The 25,605-nt window shown below is 34.9% G+C and overlaps 1 protein-coding gene across 1 annotated transcript in view; it reads right to left on the minus strand.

Moving 5' to 3' along the window:
* Positions 1–1,487: 1,487 nt before the first annotated feature.
* The window catches only part of SIDL (SIDL trafficking protein particle complex subunit 10), a 34,077-nt gene continuing 9,959 nt past the window's right edge, over positions 1,488–25,605 (minus strand). Inside the window, exons 8-20 of the mRNA XM_071593179.1 lie at positions 24,536–24,811; positions 24,009–24,241; positions 21,173–21,279; positions 20,351–20,548; positions 18,315–18,585; positions 17,837–17,969; positions 15,300–15,548; positions 14,651–14,869; positions 14,194–14,487; positions 12,157–12,387; positions 9,059–9,272; positions 7,455–7,595; positions 1,488–2,497 (exon numbers count right to left, since the gene is read on the minus strand). Of these exons, the coding sequence (XP_071449280.1) occupies positions 2,364–2,497; positions 7,455–7,595; positions 9,059–9,272; positions 12,157–12,387; positions 14,194–14,487; positions 14,651–14,869; positions 15,300–15,548; positions 17,837–17,969; positions 18,315–18,585; positions 20,351–20,548; positions 21,173–21,279; positions 24,009–24,241; positions 24,536–24,811 (2,700 nt within the window). The 3' untranslated portion in view covers positions 1,488–2,363. The remainder of the gene's footprint in view (positions 2,498–7,454; positions 7,596–9,058; positions 9,273–12,156; positions 12,388–14,193; positions 14,488–14,650; positions 14,870–15,299; positions 15,549–17,836; positions 17,970–18,314; positions 18,586–20,350; positions 20,549–21,172; positions 21,280–24,008; positions 24,242–24,535; positions 24,812–25,605) is intronic.

Raw genomic sequence — 25,605 nt, forward strand, 5'->3', positions numbered from 1 at the left:
AGATAGTCTTACTATAAAATATGCATTATGATTATTATGGAAAATATTGTACCTATTGGTACATATACTTTTATTCTGATATTTTTGGTATAGTATCACAAATTTAAAGGTGGAAGAAATGTTGCTAATATGTCATAATCTACAAGCATTACATAGGGCTGAATAGTAGCCCCTCAACCTCCAAGAATTTCTTATGGGAGAATTGACCACTGATTTAGAAACCCTGATAAAGAGATAAAAAAAAGGAGTCATCAGAATGCTTAATGAGTTGACGTGTGATTTAATTCCTTCAATTTAGGTTTAACAATATTTGAATGGGTTTTTTTTACTGTTCCAAGGCAAATTTAAGAATTGACATTTTTGTAAGTTAAGGCATGAAATACACCAAGAAGGACTTGAGTAAGAAGCAAATTTTTGCCAGTAACACTGATGCATGTGTAATGTACGAAGTAAAAAAACTGAATGGCCATTGAAAATCTTCCTACGAAGAAAATACGTAGTGTTGAGACATTTTGAAAGTTTTTTGGACCTTACAAGAATCCACATGGGACAGATTTTGAAAATCAGAGGGAAAGGCTATGTACAAATGTGAAAGAAGTATGCCACAATATGGCAGTAGATGAAATTAGAGAATGATTCAAGTTTTCTTAATTAACATTAAATCAAGCTTTCTCAAGTCGGCTTAACACCAAAATGAGATGAAATGGTTTGTTAGCATGCATTAGAGCTGTTTTGCACTTTTAGGAAGGTGTAGCTATATTAAAATATACACATTTCCTTACTCTAGTTTATATGCTTAGATTAATTTTTGTGACATTGCATGTTCCAAATGAAATCCCATAGTCCAAAGGTAGTGTTTGACTACTGATTGGAAGGCCAAGGTTCAATTTCAGGGGATGCCTCTGGGCACCCTCACTTTTACCCAAGCTGTATGATTTTGAGTGAATTTCCTGGAAAATCACAGGGAAAGGAACTGGTCCCCCTAACATGGAGTGAGAATTTCACAAGCCTAGCCAAGTCTTAGTGTGAGAGTGTCCTACCCTCAAATATCAAATCAACCTTTGGGTTTTTAACTGTGACTTTTTTATATGTTCTAGTTGAATGTACAGTGAATGAGGAAATACCTCTTCATAACATACTAAGGTTAATAATTTTTCCACTAATGCCAGGGCTTTTTTAGGGTTCATAACCTAATCATCTTAAGATAATGTATTCCACATTTTTCTTACTCAATAGAAAGACTGTGTTTGGCAGCAAAAATACATAGTGCAACACTCAACTCAGTCAAATGAGCAGAAGAAGATAAGTGCTATGTATGTACTAAGTAACTACTCCTTTAACAGTTTTCATGGCTCAAAATCGGTGTATCACATGAAATTGAATTATATATGATGCTAAAAATGTAAGTACATCTGCTGCTACAAGGTATCCTACTTAATTCATGGACTTAATAAAATTTTTATTTGTTGAAATTCATATTCATGAAACGTCTCTTTTATTTTGTTTTCAAATTTCTTGCAAATAATACATAATCACATTCACGCAATAATGAGCAACATTGCTTTTTGAAAATAAATTCCAAAAATACTATTCAATCTGCATTAAAGACAAGTGAATTTTTCTATTACCAATTTACTATTGAGTAGTAAGACCTTTAGTTTTACTCATAATTTTAATTATTTCTCATATTGCCATCTGCCTCTGGCAGAAAATATACCATGCTCGAAAAATTAAAACTCACGAATTCAAGTTCATGCTTGAAATTTGTGAATAAAGAAAACAACCATGTACTATTACCAAAGAGTAGAGCAATTTTTCCATAATACAATAACGTTTCATGTTCAACTTCAAAACTTCCTGCATACTTTTATAATCTACATCATGGATAAGCCTAACTATGTTGAATTTATGAATTAAAGTAACTTCACTGATGCAAACAACAATAGAAAAATGTGGTACCACTCACTTGAGTCATTCCACTTTCATATAATGAGTGTTCTGAAAAAATATAGGTAATATTCCATGGTATATAGTATATAATAGGTATTAAATTGAGCCACATAACAGCTAACAAATTTCACAATAGCAGAGCACTATTGATTAATTATGGAGTCACATATCATAGAATCTCTTCATGAATTTTTTACCTGAAATTCATTTTTTTAATTGAGCATCAAAAAGTTCAAGAAGATAATCTTATAAACAAAAATATTGATATTTACAGGAAATTATGTACATATAAAAATCATTTTGTTCACTATAATGGAATGAAAAAAATACGAACAATCTCAATTTGCTTTACAATAGACTGGTTCAATGGATATATATTAAATAACATAAAATTTAATTCAATGAACAATATACTATGAGACTGTCACTTCTGTTGGACCAACATTTGGAGGTGCAGATGGTAGTACATGGACTTGCTGTGCCTTGCTGCTATTATACACCTGACCAGGGCTGAATGGCTCCAGCCGAGGATGCTGAGATGTTCCATCTAAAACATGTCCAATTCAGTATATTAATAATTAAACTAATACCTATTACGAAATCAAAGTGTTTAAGAATAAAGAAAAAAACGTTATAGAGGCTCAAGGTACACTCCCGTTCACTTTTAATCTATCACCTTTTAAGTCAAGACTAGAGATATGCTTATTTGATAATACAACTTTTAAGTGCACCAGGGTGGCAATAATACATGCATTGGCATGCATTAGCATCATTGCATTAGAGGGCAGTAGTTAAAGTTCCTTTTATCATACTAAAAAATAAGGAAAGCATAATTTCAATTCAGCGCTGAGCATTACCTCCATTGTAGCCATTGGTGAACTGAACATGGTTTAATCTGCAGCAATGCCATTGATGCAATACTTGAGTCAAATCAATAAAACTTTTACCATATGTGCATTAAACTAACAATACATGTATACATAAAAGTAAATTTTTCACAATATATTATGTGAATAATTTCTTGTTGTAGGTGGTGTCTTTTATACTGACAAGCAAGTGCATGGGTATGAAAATTCAGTGAGTGTAAATTAGTCTGTCCAGTTTAGAATATCAAATTAAATGTGATAATATGTATAGCAAATGCAAATTTCATGTTTTTATTTCATTTGAGAATCTGTGTTTTAAATTTAGCATCGTATTGCGTGAATTGATTCTTGGCAATTTTTGCCGAAGCGATGAATTTAGGCAGGATATTTCGTTTTTGGCAAGTTTTAAGAAAGGTTCTGTCTAAGAAATTAAGCTGATGTTAGTTTTGAGACGATGAAAGTGATTCCGTTCGGTTGACTTGGAAGCCATGACGATGCATGAAGTGAATGGTAACTAAGGCCGTATGAATATTATGGGAAGAGTCAACCCCAGCCGTACTCTTATAAATCGGCAAAGGATGGGTGAGGGAAATTAGAGAGGATATATGAAGTAAACCAATAAATAAACAACTCAAATTAAAAGTAAAATGAAATAATAAAACAGCAAATGGTTAGAACCAAAATATGTTCTGAATAAGGTGTACTAGATAGCACCATTTTAATTATTTAATTAGCAATTATCTAGTAATACGATGCTAAATTTAAAACACAGATTCTTAAATCTGAAATCCAATACCTTGACTCAAAAAGAGCTAAACTAGAACTAGAATGCTACCAACTACACGTGAAACTAACGGAAAGTCTCAACAACCAGGAATTTTTAGATTGGCTGGAATCCAAAAGGAAAGCACATGTTGTTACGAAACATAAATACCGTAACAAATTCTTCTGTCTTTCTAGAAAAATCCAAGCCATTTTGCCAAAAAACGACTACACTTCTTCTACCAATGACAACTCCTTTCTGTTTGTTATTAACATATCCTCCTCCAATATCTGAAAAGATGAATTATCTCTGCTGAACTGCGGACTCAATTTCAACATCTGTCCAAACAGCCTATCTATAAAAGACCTTATTTCCCAGGTAGAATATTCCATCAAAGTCCTGGACATCGATTCGAGAGCCAAAGTCCGAAAAAACTTTGAAAGCATCAAGTCAAACCTTAAAAAAATTCACCCCAACAAAAATAAGGATTCCCACTACTTCACCCTTATACGCTCGCTCCGAAACCACGATTGCTTCTACCTAAAGCCAGACAAAGGAAATAGTTGTATAATTATAGTCAAGGACACCTACTCTCAAAAAATTAACACCCTCATTGAAAATGGACCATATACCAATGTCCCTAGAAATCCACTCAACAAAATGGTCCAAGATACAAAATCTGGAATCGCCAATTGCAAACTCCTTATTGACAAAGCACTTAAGTTTAAACTGGTCATATCAAATCCTATCCTGCCATGCCTTTATGGCCTTCCCAAGGTACACAAAAAAGATTTTCACATGCGTCCCATCGTTTCCACAATCAACTCCCCCACATACAATATTTCACAATGGCTCACTCAACAGTTCACCAACATCGGCTTCCCGAGTACGTTGAATGTTAAAAACAGCCTTAATTTCATTAAAACTATTAAAGACATCACACTTTGACATTGATTCCTTATTCCCTAGTGTTCCCATTCCAGACACAACAAACTTCTTGGAAGAATGGCTCCATTCTAAACAGATCCCCAAAGAAATGATCAGGGTGTATGTGCTATTGACAAATCTGATTATGGGCCAAAACTACTTCACTTTCAACCAAAAGGTATACAAGCAAAACTTTGGCACTACAATGGGCAATTCACTTTCCCCTTTCCTCGCAAACCTATTCATGTCCAAATTTGAAGATAACTGTAAAGTCACTTTTGACTATTTCCCTACCACTTGGCTAAGACACGTCGATGATATTTTTGCAATTTATGATACCAACCAAGCCCCTCTAGAACATTTATTGGGAAAACTCAATAGCCAATACCCTACCATTAACTTCACCTATGAAATAGAAACCAATCAATCCCTCAAGTTTTTAGATATTAGAGTAAACTGGGCTAATACAAATAAACTTTCCTTCGACATTTACAGAAAGCCCACACACACCAACAACTACATACATCAGTCGTCTTTTGAACACGATACACACAAACATGCGGCATTTCATTCCCTACTCAATGGACTTGTTAACGGCCCACTGAGCAAAGAAAAATTCCAATCAGAATTGGAATACATAAAATGAACCAACGCTATAAATGGTTACAACCCAAACATCATCGATGGGATCTTCAAGAAACAAAAACAAAAAGAACTAATTCACAACAGCACCACATTATTACCTACTGATGAAAAGAAATACCTAAAATTACCTTTCCACCCCACACTAACTAAAGGACTCGTTCCGACTCTCAAAAAACATGGCAGAAAACCTATATTTGTCACCAAAAACAAACTCAAAACACTTTTAGGAAACCCAAAAGATCCCATTGATCCACTTCAAAAATCATGCATATATGAGATAAGTTGTCCCGAATGTGACCAATCGTACTTTGGACAAACACGTAAAAATATCCTCACATGATTTAAAGAACACATGGCTTGCTACAGACTAGGTCATATTGAAAGATCGGCGGTTGCGAAATAAACGCATCAACATTCACACAAAATTGATTTGAAAAATTTAAAACTCATTGGCACAGTACGGAACGACGTATTAAGACTACTACGAAAGCATCCACATCCACTGCTCCAAAAATAAACTCATGAACCATGACCAGGGCCCTATCTCATCATCCTTAATCTCCTTAACAAAACACTAGAACCTTTCCACTCAGAAAAATCATCATTAATGACTAGGCCTCAATTGTAACCCGCTCAACGACTTCTCGCCCCCGCCCACCCTCCTTTCCCTTTCCCCCCAAAACAACATAAATCCCCAACATGACCATTCCCCACACCTCCCATTCCAACCGACTTTTCAAAACAACTCTTCTCTCACCCCCTCCCACTTTTGACTACCCCACTACACACAGTATATATAAGTCACCACACACGAGACGGCATCATTCGTTCTCTGAAGAGGACTGCTTGGCAGTCGAAACACTAGGTCAGCTTTTAGGCACATCCCTTACCTTTCTAAAAGTGCGAGTCACGGGACTAACGTTGGAAGAGATTCCACAGTAGACCTGTGAGTGAGTTTTGCAAGGGTTAAGGCATCTACGCATACCCAAGCAAGTGAGTGATTGGTGGGCCACTGGCGCAGATAGAAATCTCTCGCAAGCCCTGATTGAGTGTGAGTGCTTGAGACTAACAAGGATCAATGTTGTATAGTATATCCAAGCTAAAGAGTACGTGATTTATTTGCGTTTATTTTATTACGTGTCATCAGTGGGCCGCTGGCGCAGAGATAATTCTCTCATAAGCCCCTGACTGGTGAGTGTTTGACAAGGGCAAGGGTCAATGCTATCTAGTACACCTTAGCCAGAACATACAGGTATTTTGGTTCTAACCGTTTGCTGTTTTATTATTTCATTTTATTTTTAATTTGAGTTACTTATTTATTGATTTACTTCATATATCCTCTCTAATTTCCCTCACCCATCCTTTGCCCATTTATAAGAGTATGGCTGGGGTTGACTCTTCCCATAATATTCATACGGCCAAAGTTACCATTCGCTTCGTTCAATTACTATAATGAATAACTTTCAAGAAAGCTATCAAGTTTTATTTTTTTTATGTATTTACCTAATATTTGTACATTCATCAATATATGCATTCTGAATCCTAACAGAATGAATATTAACTTATTATTAATTAATTACTTCTTACATTAACCTTGGATGCATAATTTTGAGATTCATTCACCCAAGAGAAGACATTTTTATTCTCTGCATCACTACCTGCATAATATTCCATACATCAATTTTTTCAATCTTATTACACAATTTTCAAAATACATATGATGTTCAGGAGGCAGTATGTTAAAGAGGTATGCTGAGTGTTTGACTACTAACTGGAATGTCTGGTTTCAAATCAGGGAAATGCCTCCACACACCCTCCCATTCACCTGAGCTACACAATTTTTCAGTTACCAGAAATTTGTGACAAACAAAAGGTGACAAGTAGTTATGGACCTGTCTCCATACCTTGAGTGTGTTAACTCCACATGTCCTTGGGTTTAGTATAAAATCAGTTCTCCTTCATTCACAACTTTATTTATGGTTATGAGAAAGTTCCTTTGTATATTTCACAGAATTTTATTTCACACAACTGATTTCATTGCATAGTCAACATCTTCAGGTGAACTGAAGGTGTCAACTATTCAATGAAACAGGTCCTCTTATACTCTGAAATCTTAAGGGTTTTAAAGTAACAAGATGTTATGACGAGCATCAAATTTCAGAGTGTAAGGGGACGCCTTAGTAGCTCAACTGGCTAAAGCACGCAGCTGGATATCAAGGAATATGGATTTGAATCCCGGTCAAGACAATTGATTTTTACACTTTGACGTTGTTGCATTTTAAATTTATGATTTGCATATTCACCTCTTCCAGATCCACCCTTAGCTTCTATTGGTATATACTTGGACAGTCGAACAAGAGGGAGAGGTAGGAAGCCACCAATCAATGGCATTACATCCAGGGTGACATTTTGCTTATCCACTTCACCATCCAAAGATATGACACCTTTAGAAGAAAAAAATATTTAAGTGCATTACATAAACATACTTTTTCTTAGTTTTCTCCAAGGCAATTAGGAATTATAAGCAAGGGTGATACCTGATAATTTGAAAAGGATAGCCCATGCCCATATGAATGCCCAAAATAATGCCAAATGCATTGAACTTATTTCATTAGAATACATATATGCTTATTGCAAATTGGGAAAAAAATATTAGTATCTTTTGATAAAGTTCTTCAGGCATCTCCATATCCTGTACAACTACACAGTCTGAAATTGAAGGGATCACAAAAATGAACTTTGATAAACATTCAAGCTTGAAATAAATGAAAATAATAAATTTCTTATGATACATTTTTTGTTTCGTTATCTATATGCTTTTTCAACTGTTTATTAAAATATGGGGTAAGTAAGTTTTCGATTAATTTGTTTCATCATGAGAAGAAAGGCAATCTTTTGCCATGAATATTGGTGGACACTAATGACAAGTCACAGGGAAGGATTGATAGTATATTTTCAACCATTCACTACCAAATCAGTGCAACTAATGTTTGTGGAGCATATATTGAAACAGAACCTATTTTAAGTTGTCTTTTCTCCACCATCAAACATTTTACAGAAATGTCTTAATTGCCTACTTCTTGAGCAGAGAGATTCTCTATCATTATTACTCACAGTCAGGTACCATCTGCATAGTCAAAATTATACTTAATTCATATTTCTGATTTTTTCCTGACTTTACAGACATTTTTTTTGAGGAACTGATCATTGCACTTTCCACTTGATATCAGTTATTCATTGTTTGACTTCCACCACATCACGCCTGAAGCTGCTCAATTTGACATTTTTTTCACAATTTTTCACTCTCATATTTGGAATCTGGTTAGGGAATGCTAGAGAATTATCCCTTTTCATTGCACATAATGACTTTTATTTGAAAAGGCAGTCCCCTACTGAAATTATTATTTTTGCCAAGGTCTGCATGCACAATGTCCTTTGCCACATATGAAATGGTCTCACTCCTATAAGGAACATAGCGTCATTGAAACTTCCCAATTCACATCTCATATTGCTGACAATTTTACTCAAGGAATATGACTGTTTTTCCTAGTTTTGCTCTGACTCATTGAATTAATCACATAATTTCTAAATTTTCCTCAATTTAATTGGCCACTCAACTGAAGTAAAACTCATACACATTCATGTACCCAGCTAACATCATCAGCTATATACATCAATGAAATCAACACACCCACTTCTGGGGCATTGAATAAACATTGGATCATATGTGGCCTTAAAAATACTGTACACATATGGAGTGATATATTTCTTACTCCTGAGATTTTCTTAATTTTTAATCCAATAAAATGTGCTACCAATTTTCATTATTTATCATAAAATTAACTTTTTTTAATGGCAAAAAACATATATTGAATTTGTCTCTCATAAATTCAGGGACTCTACTAACCGGCAGTTCTACCACAAATCGCCCACATGGTTTGGTCAGCCAACACTTCATACATGAGTGATGTCAATGATGGCTGGTGTAGTGAAGAAGGTGATAACAAAGCAGGTGGTGGTCCAAGCCTTATGATCTGCAAGCGCAAGTGACACATTCCTCCTGCTCTACAGAACTCACTTCCTTTAGCTGGTTCAACTCGAGACCTAACCTCATACAGAGTCTGTAAAAGAAGTTTCACAAAATCAAATAATAATTTGAAGCAATACTTATTCAAGTACAAGTACTATGGGTTTTGAAAACATCTTGCTCATAAAAAATAAACTCTTTCAAATCTAAATGGAACAATCAACAATACTTTCCAAATATGACCTATTTTTCATGCTACATTAAAATTAAAATATGGGAATATTTTAATTTTATGTTAACGGTAAAAATATGGGTAATTTCTTAAGCAAACATAGGTTTTCCTTCACTAAATTATTTCCTTTAGTATTTTATTTGACAAAAAGAATTATGCCATGGAACTAAGAAAAACGACTAAAATAAAGCCCCAGTGAGAGATTCAATATTAAGATTTGACCAAGATTTAGCAGTTTATCTAAAAAAAAAGGTTTACAGCCATAGCTGATCATCTAGATATGAGCTACCAAGCTTCATATCTGAAGTTGAAATGGAATTCTACCATCTGTACCCTCACAACTGTACTTCATGACTGCCCATATTCATAATTTATAAAAGCAGTAAGTGATGGAAATGAAACTGATTAAAAGAAGCACATATGATTAGGAACAAAATGCAGAAAGAATGCAATTGTCTTCATTATTCATGAATTCTCTTCATGAATTCATTTTTCATGATCCTCACAGTTCACGTGGAAACTGTTATTTCACTTCTCTGGAGACAAATACATTGAAACATCAAATGTATATACCCCATTTCTACATAGTCCTTGAACTTAAGATACTTTTTTATTAATGGTCTGTACTATTCACCATGTAAGCCAACTCAACTAAAATCTTTAATTTACATTCCTGAACTCATAATTGACGTTTAATCTCACCAACCTATATGAGCTGCTTTTTATCATTTTTCCCCAGAATTTGTTGAAAACTATAACTTTTATTATATTAGAAACATTGGTCCATTAAAATTTATTTTTACTAATAAGGTATGTGATGATCATTTTTTTATAATCATAGGATTAATTGCCAGCTAGCACAGTAAACTTGAATTATGGGAAGCATAATACCATAGTATTTTACAGACCATAAGATGCACCAGCGTATAAGATACACTGTGATTTTTCAGGTTGAAATTTATGAAATTTACTTAGACTGAAAAGATCAAAGTATTTTTATTTGTTACATAATACAAAGAAAATTGAATATTTGCTTTAAAAAATAAGCAGGTCCATGTATATCAACGTTTATTCATTGTAGAATCCCAGAAATTCATCATCACTGAGCAAAAACACCTTACAGCTGCCTTGTTTCCATGTTCTGTAGTATAATTCATCAATTCAAGTGTACATCTACATAAGCCACCGCAAGGGCGTCCATCCAGGACTCATGCAAACATATACACCATAAACTAACAAACAATTGTACCCCAGGATGCAGCATGAAATTAATCCAACAATGGGCAAGCCAGAATATGAAAAGTAAGAAGGCAAAATTCCACTCCCACATACATGAACATGCAAACATAAAACACTTTCCTTCCCGAGGACCAAGGTAGGCATGTGACCCAAACGCTGCAGGTAGTGGGAGGGTCCCCCCATGGAAAGGGATGAGGGTTGTAAAGGGAGACTTAAAAACAGACAGAGCAGAGCAAGCAACACTGTTAAGAGCACGACACTATTTAATGGCATTTTAATGCCAGAAGGGTTTGACATTAACACACACGAGATTAGTGAAAGTGCATGCAATTGAGTAGACCTAATTATTCCCTAGACGCTGAGGGTGGCAAGTGGAATTTTTGCTATCTATAACCCTACAAATACTATCTCGTATTGTCCGTGGAAAGAAAGAGTCCTTGAGTCTGCTAGTTCTGGCATCTATTTCCTGAATTTTATATACATGATCCCAGCAACCAATGTATGTAAGAGTGCAAATAATTTGCGAGACCTCAGTGCTGAAACATGCGGATCTGAATTTATTTAGTAATTTCAACCTCGCATTGAATCGCCTTTCTTCTAATGATTCCCACCCCAATTCCATTAGCATTTCAGGGATGCTTTCCGTTTTATCGTTACATAACGGGCTGCCCGGCATTGAACCTTCTCAATTTCCCTAATGAGGCCTTTTTCACTCGGATCCCATACGCTGCATGATTATTCTTAATGAGGTCTTACAAGAGCATGGTAACAAGGTTCCTTGACCTTGAAGTCACTTCTTCCGACAATGCGTGTAAATGCAATACTGTGAGACAATATTCTCACTTGAGATCCATCAGATTATTATCATTTTAACTTTTCATGCAATGCTTAGTTTCTGTTATTATTTTGATATTACTGAACTTTATATTACAATCAACCATTTTCTATGCTTTCATAAAGCTCTCATACAATTTAAGGTTGAATGCCTGTAGACTCCTAGTTTATCAGGAGAGATACAATACACATACATAAGTAGAGGGGAGATATCCCCGTTAGCCCAATGCTTATCAAGTTTCACAGTAATACCACATGTGAGATGAAACTAAACATGCTACTCTGTACATATTAACGATTTATTTGAGATTTTTTTAATGACTACTTTCAACAAAATATTTAAATGCTGTTGCTTACTACTGACTCAAAACAGCACTATTATCAAAATTTGTCAACAGTAAAATATGAAAATATACTTTAAAAGTATTTTCTCCCAAGCCCAAATTTTACATAAACTTGCTTACTTAATTTTCACATATTTTTCCCTGGTCCCCACAATAACATAAATTTGAGGCTTCACTATATTCAGATGACATATTTCCCATGTCATTGTGTATGACAAATAATTATTACACCAATAACTGACATCTCATGTTATATGACATTGATTGAGATTACCTTGTTCATGCTTGATGAATTTTCATCACAATAACCAGTTAATATAAATACATACCCTGTAGTCATTCACTTCGAAGCGACAGGCATAGGGTTTGAAATGGCCACTGTTAGGAATGCTCTCTGCACTCATTCCACCGGCATATTCAAGGCAAAATTCAACATGAATAGTTGGAGACTGGCAGCTGTTCCCTCCATAGTACGGTTGGAGACTGCTTCTAATATTTTCTTGGCCCACGCCAAACTTCAATTCCCACATATATGAAACATTTGTCCCACTTGAAACCCTCTGTAAAAAACATGACATATATTTATTATTGCTAATAAAATCATATACACAGTTATCAACCCAGAGGTCAGTTTAATACGTGATAGCAGAGTTCACCTAATACTAAGCCCAAAGGCATGTGAAATTCATACAAAAGGGTATCGGGGCCAGATTCCTTCCTTGTGTCACCTATGGTTTCCCTGGAATATTTCGTACCCAAAAAATCACACAGTATGGGTGAAGGTAAGGGTGCCCAGAGAGGTAAGCCCGGGAATAAAACCCAGGCCCTCCAGTCATTGTTCCAATGCTCTATCCTTGGACTGCCATCTACACCCTTATTGCTAATAACCTTTGACAAAAAGGAGCAATCAAAAATTAATAAAAGATAGACAGAAAGGTTATGATAAACATTACTCTAGTGGATAATGACTGAGCTCACTGGTTAACATAATAGGTCAACTATTTTATTCTGGCCTAATATTGAAAGTTTCATCACAAAAAGGTGGTGCCACTTTAATAAGGCAGTATTTGAGAATGATCCGTGAATAAAAAAAAAAAACTGAGCTATAAGTAACACAACTTGAACTCCAATTACTATTACAGTACTCGAATAGACTTGTTCCACCCAAGGTGTTTCAAAATCAGTATTTTGAATTTGAACTTCCTGGTGGATACCAGGAATTACTACTACAGATGAATTCAAAACCCACGCAAACCACTTCATGGAAAAAGAAATCTGTAGAGCCAACTTCAAGTGTTGCTCCAAGACAAGAAACGACAACGTGAGAATTGACTAGCAATGTGTCCTAATAAGAAGGGTTTTCCTGGTTATGGTTGGTTTCTCTGTTTCCTCAGATTTTACTGTACATTTTTGGTTTTTCAGATATTAGATCTTTATGTGACACCACAGGGAAAGGCATTGGTCCCCTTACCCTGATATATGAATTTCACATATCATTGGGCTTTTAGTATTAGGTGTTGTCTATCCTCATCTATAAAACCAACCTTCAGCTTGATTACTGTGGCAGTATAACTAATTTATCTTCTCTTACTCATTATCTCCATAAATAAAGTGAAAAAACAAGATAAAACATTTTATAATCATTCCTGAATGTTTATAATTTCAAATAGCAGTTTCAATATGAACTTTTTATTTCAATGAAATGTAAGTATTACATTAATTAAAATTACTGAGCACATAAATAATAACAGGTGAGACGATATACCAGCAATCACGACTGTGATTTCAAATAAACAGTATGAAGGCAATTGTCAATGGATTATATAAGCATAAATAAACTGATTTTAATGTGAGGAAATAGGTAGCTAATGTAATTCTTCTCTCTAAAAGTTTAACTGCAATAATGTCAAACACCACTCATAATCGAGGCAAGATTAAAACCCCTGACTTTTCTAAGGAAATATAAAATTACTTGTTGATAAAATACTATGGGTACCACAATTTATTTAAGCATAAAACTTTGAAAATACAAAAATATGGCCACGTAAATCGTTTGAAATTTGCTATGATTGCATAAAATAATTGTTTATGTTAATTTTCATCACCAGAAAAAATTGGATTTTAAAACTATTATGTCATAGAGAAATCCCTGGTACTTTCATTTAATAAATTGTGAAACCATAATTAGGTTTAATTAGAGTCAATTTTCATGTAATGCAGGAATCTATAAAAAGTACCACTTGAAGAAGTAAGAAAGCAGTGAATTAAATCTCATTAATAACCATCAAAGAAGGGAAAGTTCAATAGCCTAAAGGAATGGACATGCTTAGTCGGGAGTTGCTAATGAAGCTAAAAATTTCACTCACGAGTGATTGCCCATCAGGATTCAGTCCAATTATGTCAAAATCACATGAAGTAGTCTCTTTAATGTTTCCTTCATTGAGAATGGTCATTTTAGGTAGCCTCAACCATATCACCTGTGAACTAAGACCATTCACAGTGACATGAAGAAATTTGCGATGGTGGGCTGTGTGGAGGCGGAACACTATTTGAAATGGAGGAAGAAACTGAAGAGGAATGACTTTCTCTTCTTCTTCTGAAGTTACATCATTGGATGCTGTGGTAGTATTTACAGGTGGCCAAGGGCAAACCAGGGTTACCTGTAAAGAGTTGATGCATGCTTATTAATACAAAAAAAATATATGTTGACTTTGGCAGAGGTATTTTTACACTTTAAAAATGTCACACAAGATAAAAGTAAAATGTGTACCACACTTGGCTACAGAAAATTTCAATGGGAAAAGCTGCTGCTCTACACCTTACCTTATGATAAATTGGTGAATGGTCCTTGTGGGATGACAGACTTGCTAGAACTCGAAGTGGAATGGAAGCACCTTTAAATGGCTCTAACACAGGCAAATATATTTTGAAATCTCGAGATAATGGCTCTTCTTCACCAACGTTTTCATTTAATTGTTCTGTATCACTAGATTTTACTTGCATCAAAAGACCCTTTGATGTCTTCACATTTATATAAGTACCCTGAAAGAGAGAATAGTGACAAATATACACTGATTAAAATAATTATAATCATGTTTGGTTTTCACATAAGGGTATATAAAAGCAATAAGCCCAATCCAGCAGAAGGCATGTGAGTTAGGTTGCACACATGCATGGCAATAGAATTGGTAATAAACAGTAAAAATAAAGGAGAAGTCGATTGACTTCAACCTACGAGATATGACCCCCAACACATGTACAGCTGGTGTATTTCAACAGAGGACATATTGAACTACAGTGATAACTATCACATATGGAAAATTGTTAAGTACGACAAAATAAGATTTTTGACCCTAATATATGGAAAACTATACCTTCCATGACTATCAAGCCATCTTGCTCATGCCAAAGATAAACAGATAGGTCTTATTAGAAAAAAGAGATGAGTGGAGCACAAGCAAAATGGTCTTACAGTGCTTATCCCAAGACTGCCTGTACAAATTGCCAATGTCATTTCTTGCTCAATGCCAGCTAAGAGATCACCATCTCCCTTGTTGATACTTATAGTTGGTGGTTCTGAGTGTACATCAAATGACACTGATGGCATAATAGACTCAGACAAAAATTCCAAGCCTTTATCTCCTTCATCTTCTTTGGAAGTACAAGAAAGCCTCAATGACAGCTGATGGAGACGATATGAGCCTTGCTCAAACCCCTCTCCCTGAGAAAGAAAGCAGTGCATATAGAATTAACCATGAAAAGAAATTTTTGTTTCATTCTGGTATCACTTTAGTGCAATAATTGCAGCTAAGTATTCCATTAAAACAAAATTTGTGGGTAATTCCATATAAAAAGTATATTTGTAATAACTATGTTTCTCAAACTTACACACACACATACACAAGATGTTGCAAAAGAACACATTCCCTAATGAATAATACCTCCAAAGACATACATTTTATTAAGCTAGATGGAAGAACTTAAATAATATACTAACAAAGGCAGTGGTCTCACCAAACTGAATCAACCATACAGTTTAACCTTCATCATGTAAACACCTGCTCGACTAAAACCTCTTGAACATAGTGAGGAAGAATGTCAACTTTTTTCAAATTAAATAAATAGTTTTATAAGTTTCCATTGTGATGAAAACAAGGAGCATTTTTGGTTACCAACAAAATTTATAAGCCACTTAATTTTTTATATTGATTTTTAGCTTCAGCAAGTGATCAGTTTAGCAATTTTTAAGGATAAATATTGCTTAAATAATGCTTCGAAGTAGTTCTGATCAGTCCCAATGAGTGCCATATTTTCACTCTTAACAACATCACTTTGGGGTGGCAAATGGGCCTGGTGAAGTCAAACATCAGTAGAAGAACTGGAAGTACTCTCTCACATGATTTTGGTTGAAAGTAACATCAGCTTTTCTCACAATTGCTAAAAAATAATTTTGTTAATGAATAAATTCATAATTGGCTACCATTGCATGCCAATGTAATTATTTTTTTTCCTGTGAAGATTTACTGGCCAGGAATGGTATCTATTTGAAAATTGAGTCAAGGTCTCCACTATGGGAGCCTTCTTTAGTACCATCCCTTTGTCAGAGATGAGATAATTATTGAGTAACTTAGGGTGCCCATAGGGGAAGATCACGAACTAAACTACATGATAAAAATTTGGGGTGAAACATATTACTTGTGATGTCGTAAATCCCTTTGATGCTCAAAAATTAGAACTGTATATGCACTGCTCATCAAGGATCCAAAATACATATAAATTAGGTTTCAAGACAATCTCAGGAATGTATCTCATTCATAACACAGAAACTGCCTCTACATTAGAATTTCTGAATATGCTTTAAATCTCCCAAAAGACTTAAAACTCATGGTTTGATTCATCCAAAGAGAAAAAATATGAGAATCTGGAAAAATATTTACTTCAAGAGATAGTGATGTCATATGGTAAGGAGAGTTGAGTTCTAGTTATGAGGGAGCATAAAAATGGCACAAATACTAATGCAAAGATTTTTCTGATTTAAGAAATGACTATTATATGCAAAAAGGGGTCTCACAGCAGATTAGATACACTGTAGTTAAACAGTGCCTTGAAATATCTCCAAGGGCCCGCTTTTCATATTATACCAAAAAGGACTTGACTAATTTGTACAATATCAAAATAGATCACACAATCAAAAGAGAGCAATGACACCCACTCCAGTTTTAAAGGGAAAAGTTTTATATGATCACTTCAGATCAGAATGGAGCTTCACAGACACAATTCAAATAATCCTGATGATGCTTTTAGCATTGTCAGTGTTTACTTTCAGCAATAAAGTTTTTCACCATAGCATGCGACCTACTATGACTTTCAGAGAAGAAAGAATAAGTGTATAATGTGCACAAATCTGCATGTTAAGCTATCTTTCTAATTCAGTTGGCAAATTTTATGCATATTTGAACCTAATTGGAGTGGATACATTGCAGTCTTGTGGCTCTAGACAGCCTTCAAATATTTCTTAGGGACTGTCTTCCTTGCTGGAGTATTTACAAGGTTTACTCTGTGCTAGAGCTGAACTACTCGAATATCTTTCACACTCCCTGGTTTGGAGGGGATGTTTTGCATACACACTTCGGTTTAAATAAAATTGGAGCTTGTTTTGTCACAAGTGATTCAGGATGTTCACCCCTGGTGATGCTTTTGACCGAAAGCATGATATCTACTAATGGCAAAAAAAGTTGCTTCACTTTTCAGGCAAAACCACCACATCACAAAACTTCTGCTATTGCTACATGCTAAAAATTTTCCATTTGGTCACACTGCAAAATACTTTGAACACAAGAGTGATTTATCCAAGAGAGGTTAACTCTTTTTATTACAGTTAAAGCTCAAGAGTTACACATGATACTTTGCTTTGTTTTTAGGACTCAGTTACCCTTTCCTGAATTTCTAGTAATTCATATTATTAGCAGACATTTCAACAAACTTAATAACGTATTTTGTAAAACTTACTTTTGCTTTCACCAAAACTGTATTTTTTCCTGGAATGATTGTTATATCAAAAGCTGTCAAGAAGTGTGAGAAGTTAACACGAGGAGTAATATCAGATGACACTTTTCTATACCTCCCTTGGCTGTCTTGGCGTCTAAAATATACAGAAAGTCATACAATAAATGATCTTCTTTGATGACAACAAAATTTAGTACTTTTGAAATGCATGTAATTATCCTATATCATAAAATAATGTGAGCTCTTTTCATCATTTTATAAATGTAGATTATTTATACACATAACTATATCATAGATTAAAAGTTAGGTGATTAACAGTGATAAGTTGGTAGTTAGGTAAGTTTATGCCGAGCACCACAAAATATTTTAAGTAGATATTATGGCTGGATCATGAAAACTCCTCTGATATTCTAACTAAAATTGGTGAGTCTATATAGCATGCCATAATCACAAAGAAAAGATGCCATTTATTGCCACTCACTTCACAAGTCTCTCTGGATCTCGACACACCAAGCTTGCTGATGCCAAACCCCCATCTTGACGATAATCAAGATGTTCTGCCATGTGCAAAACCGGCATTGCTTCTGGTCCAACCACTGTACGACCACTGAATCTCCGTGATTTGGATTCCTCCAAATGCTCATCATCTGGAGTATCATCACCCCCACCACTTGCTGGTGGCTGAAGTCCTCGAACACCTCGTGCACCTCTAGCCTTGGCTGCTGATGAGACTTTACGTCCTAACTTACCAGCTGATAATGGGTGTTTATGAAATTGACAAGAGCAAAAATGTTTTCTAAAATTATCAAGTTCAGATAACTGTGCTACAAAGTTACTACCTGCAATTTACCATCACAATCTCTGATCCATACACTACTTCATTTGTATTACCATGGTTTTTGCACTTGAGCCTTATTCCAATGCTTTTATGCCTAAATGCTGATTGGCATGGAAAAATTCTCATTGAAAATAATACATGAGTACCACATAATTCCTCATATTTGATCAGTAGGTTAAAAGTTCAATTCCTTCCAATAATACAGGGTGCGGCAGCATAGCTTCCTTTTTTGAAAGCGTTCTGCGTTTGAAAAAAGGAAGCTATGTAGCCGCATCCTGTTTTAGTCTTTTATTTCACCAATGTATAGACAGGACCTTCCACTCAGTTTTTTCAGCTACTTATCATCTAAGAACCAACTGCTCAAGAAAAAAGGGAAGATGATGAAGGATAATGAATAAGGAATGTTAAGAAAAAGAGGAGTACGGTATGGCAGGAAAGAAGTTCTTAAAAAACATCCAGATGAGAGAGGGAAAAGGAGTAATCACTCAAACACCAAAAAGATTAATTAATGGGTTAAATTGATCAATTTGGTTGAGGAATTCTTCTAACTCCTATTATCCATGTGCCCAGGTAGTGCAGCAATTAGGTCTTCAACTTCACTGATTATAATAAATTTATAAATTAAAGCATTAAAAACACAGGCTGCATTGCCATGTTTGGCTAAGATCATTGTCATATGATGATATGAGAAAGTGTCATCCATTGATGACACTTTCAACATATGGTCAAAGAGAAAAGATATCTTAACTCAAGTCTAAACCTGTGAATTTATTTTTAATTTTTCTAAATTGAACCCACTATTTATAAAACATCTGCTTTCAAATTTATGCATGACCAATCCATGAAAACTCTACCATGCACTTAAAACAAAAATTCAGAAATTTGACAGCATTGATAAGCAGCAGACTTATCTTAGTGTGAGACTGAAGTTTTATTTTTTCTGCTACAAGAGCAGCTGCAATAGCTCTGATATGTAAAGAAAGAGCAGAATGAAAATTGCATAAAAGAAATCCACATTGAGACTGGGCTTCAAAACACTGAACATTCCAAATACAGGTTAGACTCAAGTGCTCCACTGCTTAGCTCCATCTTCCTTTTTCTCTTCAATCAGTGCAGATTTTAAGTTCCAAACTTTCCAATTACCTACAGCTTCAGAGCAATTAAAATCCTGAGATTATCTAAATCTAATTTTTTTTAGTCTAAAGTGTGCCAATCAGAAATAGAGTATGCATGTTTATTAAAACTCTCAAACGTAAAATTTATTAAGGAACAATATTCAATAAATCTCAAAGTCTTAGGGAATCTAAGATGCTATGCTAAGGATATATAACACTAATGAACAGCCAATCCTCCCAACATAAACTGCACCACAGATATTTTCTGAGTTTATGGGATGCAAGAGGAAAATACAACAGAGGCAAAATCACACAGCACAGGTGAAGCTGAGGGTGCCCAGAGAGGCATGCCCAGGATTCAAACCCGGGCCCTTTGGGCAGTAGTCCAACGCTCTACTCCTGGACTATCACATCTCCCCACTACTGACATATGACTTTCAATTTACATGAACTGATAGATTCTCTTCATTGAAGTATACTAATACCTTCAGTGAGAATGATGATATAACATACCACTAGTTTCCAAAGAAAAAATATAACCTTAAGGTTTCTAGGCAATTATACCTGGACGTCGTTCTTCTAGGGAAGGCTGAGTGACCTGCTCCAAAGCAATCTGCACTCTGTGAATGAGGCAATTTCCAGGAAGAAGACTCTCTATATTCAGGGTTGCTTCAACAAATCCACCAGGAGATGAAGCTCTGTTTTTCACTATTTCCACAGACTTTAAGACAAACGATTCCCCAAATGGCAGAGTCAAATTTTCTGGAAAGCCAAAATAGTGTATTAATAATAATATTTATAGATCCCAGGACTTTACCAAGTACACCCAGGACTTTACAAAATATACCCAGGACTTCACAAAATATAGAACAAGGCAGAGAAGAAGCAATCAGCTGTTTCAGCGTTCCAAAGACTTCAGAAACTCTTCCAAACTACACAAATAGCATTTATCTATCAGAAGATGCTTGAGATATTTCTTAAATGTACATCTAGAAGGAGCAGATATGTCTGGTGGCAGATAGATGAAAATTTTGGTAAATTTGACTTGAAGGAAAAGTTTCATTTTTACCCACTAAAGAAATATTAAAAATTATAGCACTTATTTATGTAACTCTTTATGATACTTATGACACTTTTTAATGCATTTGTAGTGCTTAATGGAATGTTTTAGCAAATTTTTCTTTGAAAGAAACCTCAATAACGTTCAATAAAGGTCCTCTCAAAAGCCCAACATAAAGCAATGAGAAAATTATTTGATCTAATATCATTAGCATGCTAAATTAAATAAAAATTTTGTTGATCAGCAAAAAAATTATCAAAACATTTCCTTTCCAAAATAAAAAAAGGAAGTTCTTATTTTTTGAACAAATGTACAATATTATTTACCTTCTCGAAGTTTTGGCAGTGTCGAAAGCAACTCTTTAAAATGCATGTTTCTTATTTCCATATTAATAATAGGGCAACTGGCAACTGCAGCACACATCTTAGCATACCTGTAATGTAATTAAACTTGAGCACACTAATAACACTCAATAATACCATATTGAAGGTTATATATTAGGACCAAGAAGGTTACAATCATAATTATAACAGTGCCATGAAACAAAAGGGGGTATTACATGTATCCATAGCAATAAAATTGGGGTCCACCCATGCATTTTGTAAAGGAAAGGGATTCTCATTAATCCGGTTTGGAGCATATTAAATTTCAGTGAGGTAAGTGCTATTTAATATTATACATACAAAGCACATTGTAAAATGTTGATGTTTTAAAAATGGAATTATGAATTGTGCAAGGAAGACTAAGTGACAATCATGTGTCCAGAAAAAGGATCAGGGAGTGAAATAATGCATTATGTTCCAAAAACTTTGGCTGTTGTAGCATATACTCACTTTCTCAAAAAGAGACTGCATTCTGTAATATGAGAATACACTCAGACACTAAAAAAAAGCACCAATTTATCAAAATAACAAAAATATATACTTTACACTTTCAGGTTTCACTTAGTGGAATTGTTTGATGTCCATATTATAAGAGTTTGTAATTTTTCAACAGACTTTATTTTATAGTTTATAGCATAGGAGAAATTAGACTTATGGCTATTGTTTTCCGCTTTTTTTGGATTAATTTTCCAACCAGGTATTGGTTTCCATTGCTGGCGACTATATTTGTAATTGTTCTGAGTTCCTTATTGAAATTCATGGGGGAAAGGGGGTTGTGCAAGAGCCAGTGTATTATTGAGTGGAGGGCTCATATTTGTACTAAAAATGGTGGGCCGAATCAATGGGAATTATATGATCTGTATAAGTGTGTTTCTTTGAAAATTGATAATTCATGTCTATTTTCAATTATGGTGATTGCCAGGTCTAAGTAGTTAATTGTGCTATTGACTTCTTTTTTCATGTAAAAGGAAATTTTAGGATAGATCGTGTTGAGGTGATTGTGGAAGGAGTCTAACTGGTGGTTTGATCCTGTCCTCTGTAGAGAACGTCATCTGCATAGCGGAACCAATACACCACTTTTTCCACATGTTTGCCGTATGGAACAGAGATTCTTCTCATGAATTAAGGAATATTTCATCTAGGAGGGCGGAAAGTGGAGAACACATAGCTGGATTTTCTACTTGGACATAACAATTTTGGTTGAAACTGAAATAATATTGATTAACTGCCACTCCCATAAGGACAATTAATTTGTTTGCAATATTTGGGGCAATGTTGGAGTCTTTGAGTACATTTTAAACATTAAGTAAGGCTGTAAGATTTGAGGACACAAGTGAACAGGTTATTAAGGTCAAAGGAAACTAATGCTGCTTTAACAGGAACATTGATTTATTCAAGCTTTTTGGCAAGCTGAATTGAGTTTTTCACTGTGTATTAGGGATTGAACCATGAGTAGTCTCGGAAAATATTGTTAAATTCATGTGACAGAATGTGTTCGGGGGTGGACACCGCTGAAACTACACATCAAATTGGCAGCGCCTGTTTATGTATTTTGGGTAGTCCACACAACCTGGGAGCAGAGGGGTTCTAAATCTAATAGTTCTAGGTAGTCATCCGCTCCTAGCATAAACCCAGACCAGACCCAATGCTTAGTCATAACCTAGGTGCCGCCACATCTTCTTCCTTTAACTGAAAAAGCCACAACCACTGACTTTAGAATCCATAAACCCCCCCCCCCCCTTCAACTTCCCCTTCCTCTATTCAATGGGTATATATTCAACAGCTGTGTGTGTCACTTGTACCTGATGATGCTGCAAGTCGGTGAAACGTGTTGCACTGTGAATTTAAGTCTGTGGAAAATTAGAAACTCTTTTAATACCAAAATATAGATAAATCAAAGTAGACATAGAGCTCCTAATTTAGAACCTCAAAGATAGATTTTAATGACGAATGTGCCATAGGGGTAGCAAATAGTTTTAATATATTTATTGGTTATTGGAAAGGAAAATGTTGCCATAAATGAAAATGATGCAGATAGTGTACATAGAGATAGCTAATATAAAAAGAAACAATTTTTTTTCTTGCTGAAAAGTATCTAAAAGTAAGGGAAAATAAATGGCATGTGTCTTAAAATCATGAATGTTTATGGGCATACTCACATCTGTTATTGTAAATTGATATAATATTTGCAAACATGAATTTTATCGACATAAATACAAAAGGAAGTTATCAAATTAGTTGCTGGTGCAACTCATGCAATGAGTGAGAGCTAACAATCAACACCAAAGCCTAAGAAATTTAATTCAATGGTATTCAGCTGAATCTAATGTAAATTTCATATTGAGGAATTAGAAAAACTTAGTAGATTCCATCAAAATTTACTGTGGTACAAATAATAACAGAAAACTCATTTTATGATTGAAATACTAATTATGATGATATTTTCTAAAGTAGAATATGCTGAGACAAAATTCCCAACATTAAAATTTCCTGCTGGAAAACACCAGCTGTTTATCTCCAGTCATACTATTTAAAGAGTATCACCATGTAATGGAGAATCACTAATCATTGAGTCAACATTGAAACAAAGATAATACACTGACGACTGGCCTAGGCCATCATCTTTTCCATAGATTAATCCCAATCATTGTTTTATGGCCATCGAAAAGTTAGCAATCAGCCACATAATTGAACTCAAGGTCATATTAAGATCATACATCTCATAAAAACTATACATAAAAAATATAAATTAATTTCATTGGTAAATATGAATAATTACCTTCCCCAATCCTCAGCAGAGCGATAGCAGCTCGCCAATTCTCCAGCAATTTTTCCCTTAGGTAGCAACCATCCTTCCATTTGGAATGTGTCAAGGGCATCAGCTAAAAATGTGGCAGACTGACTAGGCTGGCCCATTTTGAGGTAGAAATGAGCTAAATCCCGGCCGACAGAACGAGCAGAGCGGATACGTTTTATGTGCTTGAATGTGCCCATTGCTAGCTCAGCCAACTCCTATTTCCAAACAAATGCATCTTAACATTAACTGACTGCAATAATTTTATTATGCATAACTTATAATTTAACATAAGGTTAAAATATCATAATTCAATTTTTATACTATTCTCTTCACTTCATGTAACCTGCAAGGTCAGATGGGTACTTATAATAATAAAAATTTATTTTATGCTGGACATAAATTATAAGTTAACTGGGAGTAAAAATGATAATTAAATTTATAATATTATCAATTTCTTTCACATAACCAGCAAAATCAAAAAGGTAACTTAAATAATAATAATTAATTACCAGATAGTGCCTCTTAAAGGCTTCTTGGGATGACAATGCTTCCTTTAATTTGTCCGTGGGAGTTTGCCCCAGATGGCTCTGATAGATATCAGTAGAAGCAGGTGAGCTTTCTTTGTTTCCAGGATTTTGGCCAGTTGATGAAGACCCAGCAGAGTGTGGGAGGTGCTGTAGTGGTGGATCCCCCATCCCAGCAGAGAGGCTGACTACCATATGTAGTTGCTCACTGGTGGGAGCCTCCCCTGGCATGAGACCACATAACTCCCCCAATTCACACAGCTGGCCAAACAGAAAAGAGTCTGCAATTACAAGACATTCTGAAGCAACACAATATATATGTTACATACATAATCAAATATTGCCATATGGTGAAGGCACATAGAGCTCTCACTCTCTAAACACATTTCTATCAATCAAAAAAAAAAAGAGAAGACACAGAACAAATTGAGCTCTGAAAGATTACATGTGCTCTTCAAAGATACTTCTGGTCACCCTAGGCATGTAACATTATATACTGCAGGGAGTTGGAAATATATGCATTTGATTTTAATGTTTAACTTAGCTTTCCTCTTTCTCAAAAACCTCATGTTATTCTAACCAATTTACTTTTTTAAACTCTTCCTTAAAACCCACAAAACAAAAAGAAATATATCCTGATTGAACTCAATTTTACTTCCCGTTAGTTACCTCATTTCTGTTTTGGCATCACGTGTGTTTCTTCCCTTCCTGAAGAGAAATTGATCATCCCTTAAGAAGTCATTGGCCTTTTATTGATGATCTTAAGTACGCACCATTTTATCTGTATGAAATTAAACTTATTATGCTATAGTCCTCACATATGTATGGCCTTCCCCTTTCTTGGGATGGGAACTAAGACTGATCTGATGAAATTTTCTGGCTGAATTCTTTCCTCATAGATGCTACAAATTATTAAAAACTCAACTTCCACAATTTTCTGAACCCATAAGTAGTTCCTTGGGAATATTATATATCCCCGTGGCCTTATTTGATTTGATTCCCTTAATGTCCTTTCTATCCTGCAATTGAGTATGCCTGGTTCATGCCAATTTGTT

The sequence above is a fragment of the Hetaerina americana genome, unplaced genomic scaffold (genome assembly GCF_022747635.1).
Source record: "Hetaerina americana unplaced genomic scaffold, ioHetAmer1.1.p SCAF_1, whole genome shotgun sequence".
In the NCBI taxonomy this organism is placed as follows: domain Eukaryota; kingdom Metazoa; phylum Arthropoda; class Insecta; order Odonata; family Calopterygidae; genus Hetaerina; species Hetaerina americana.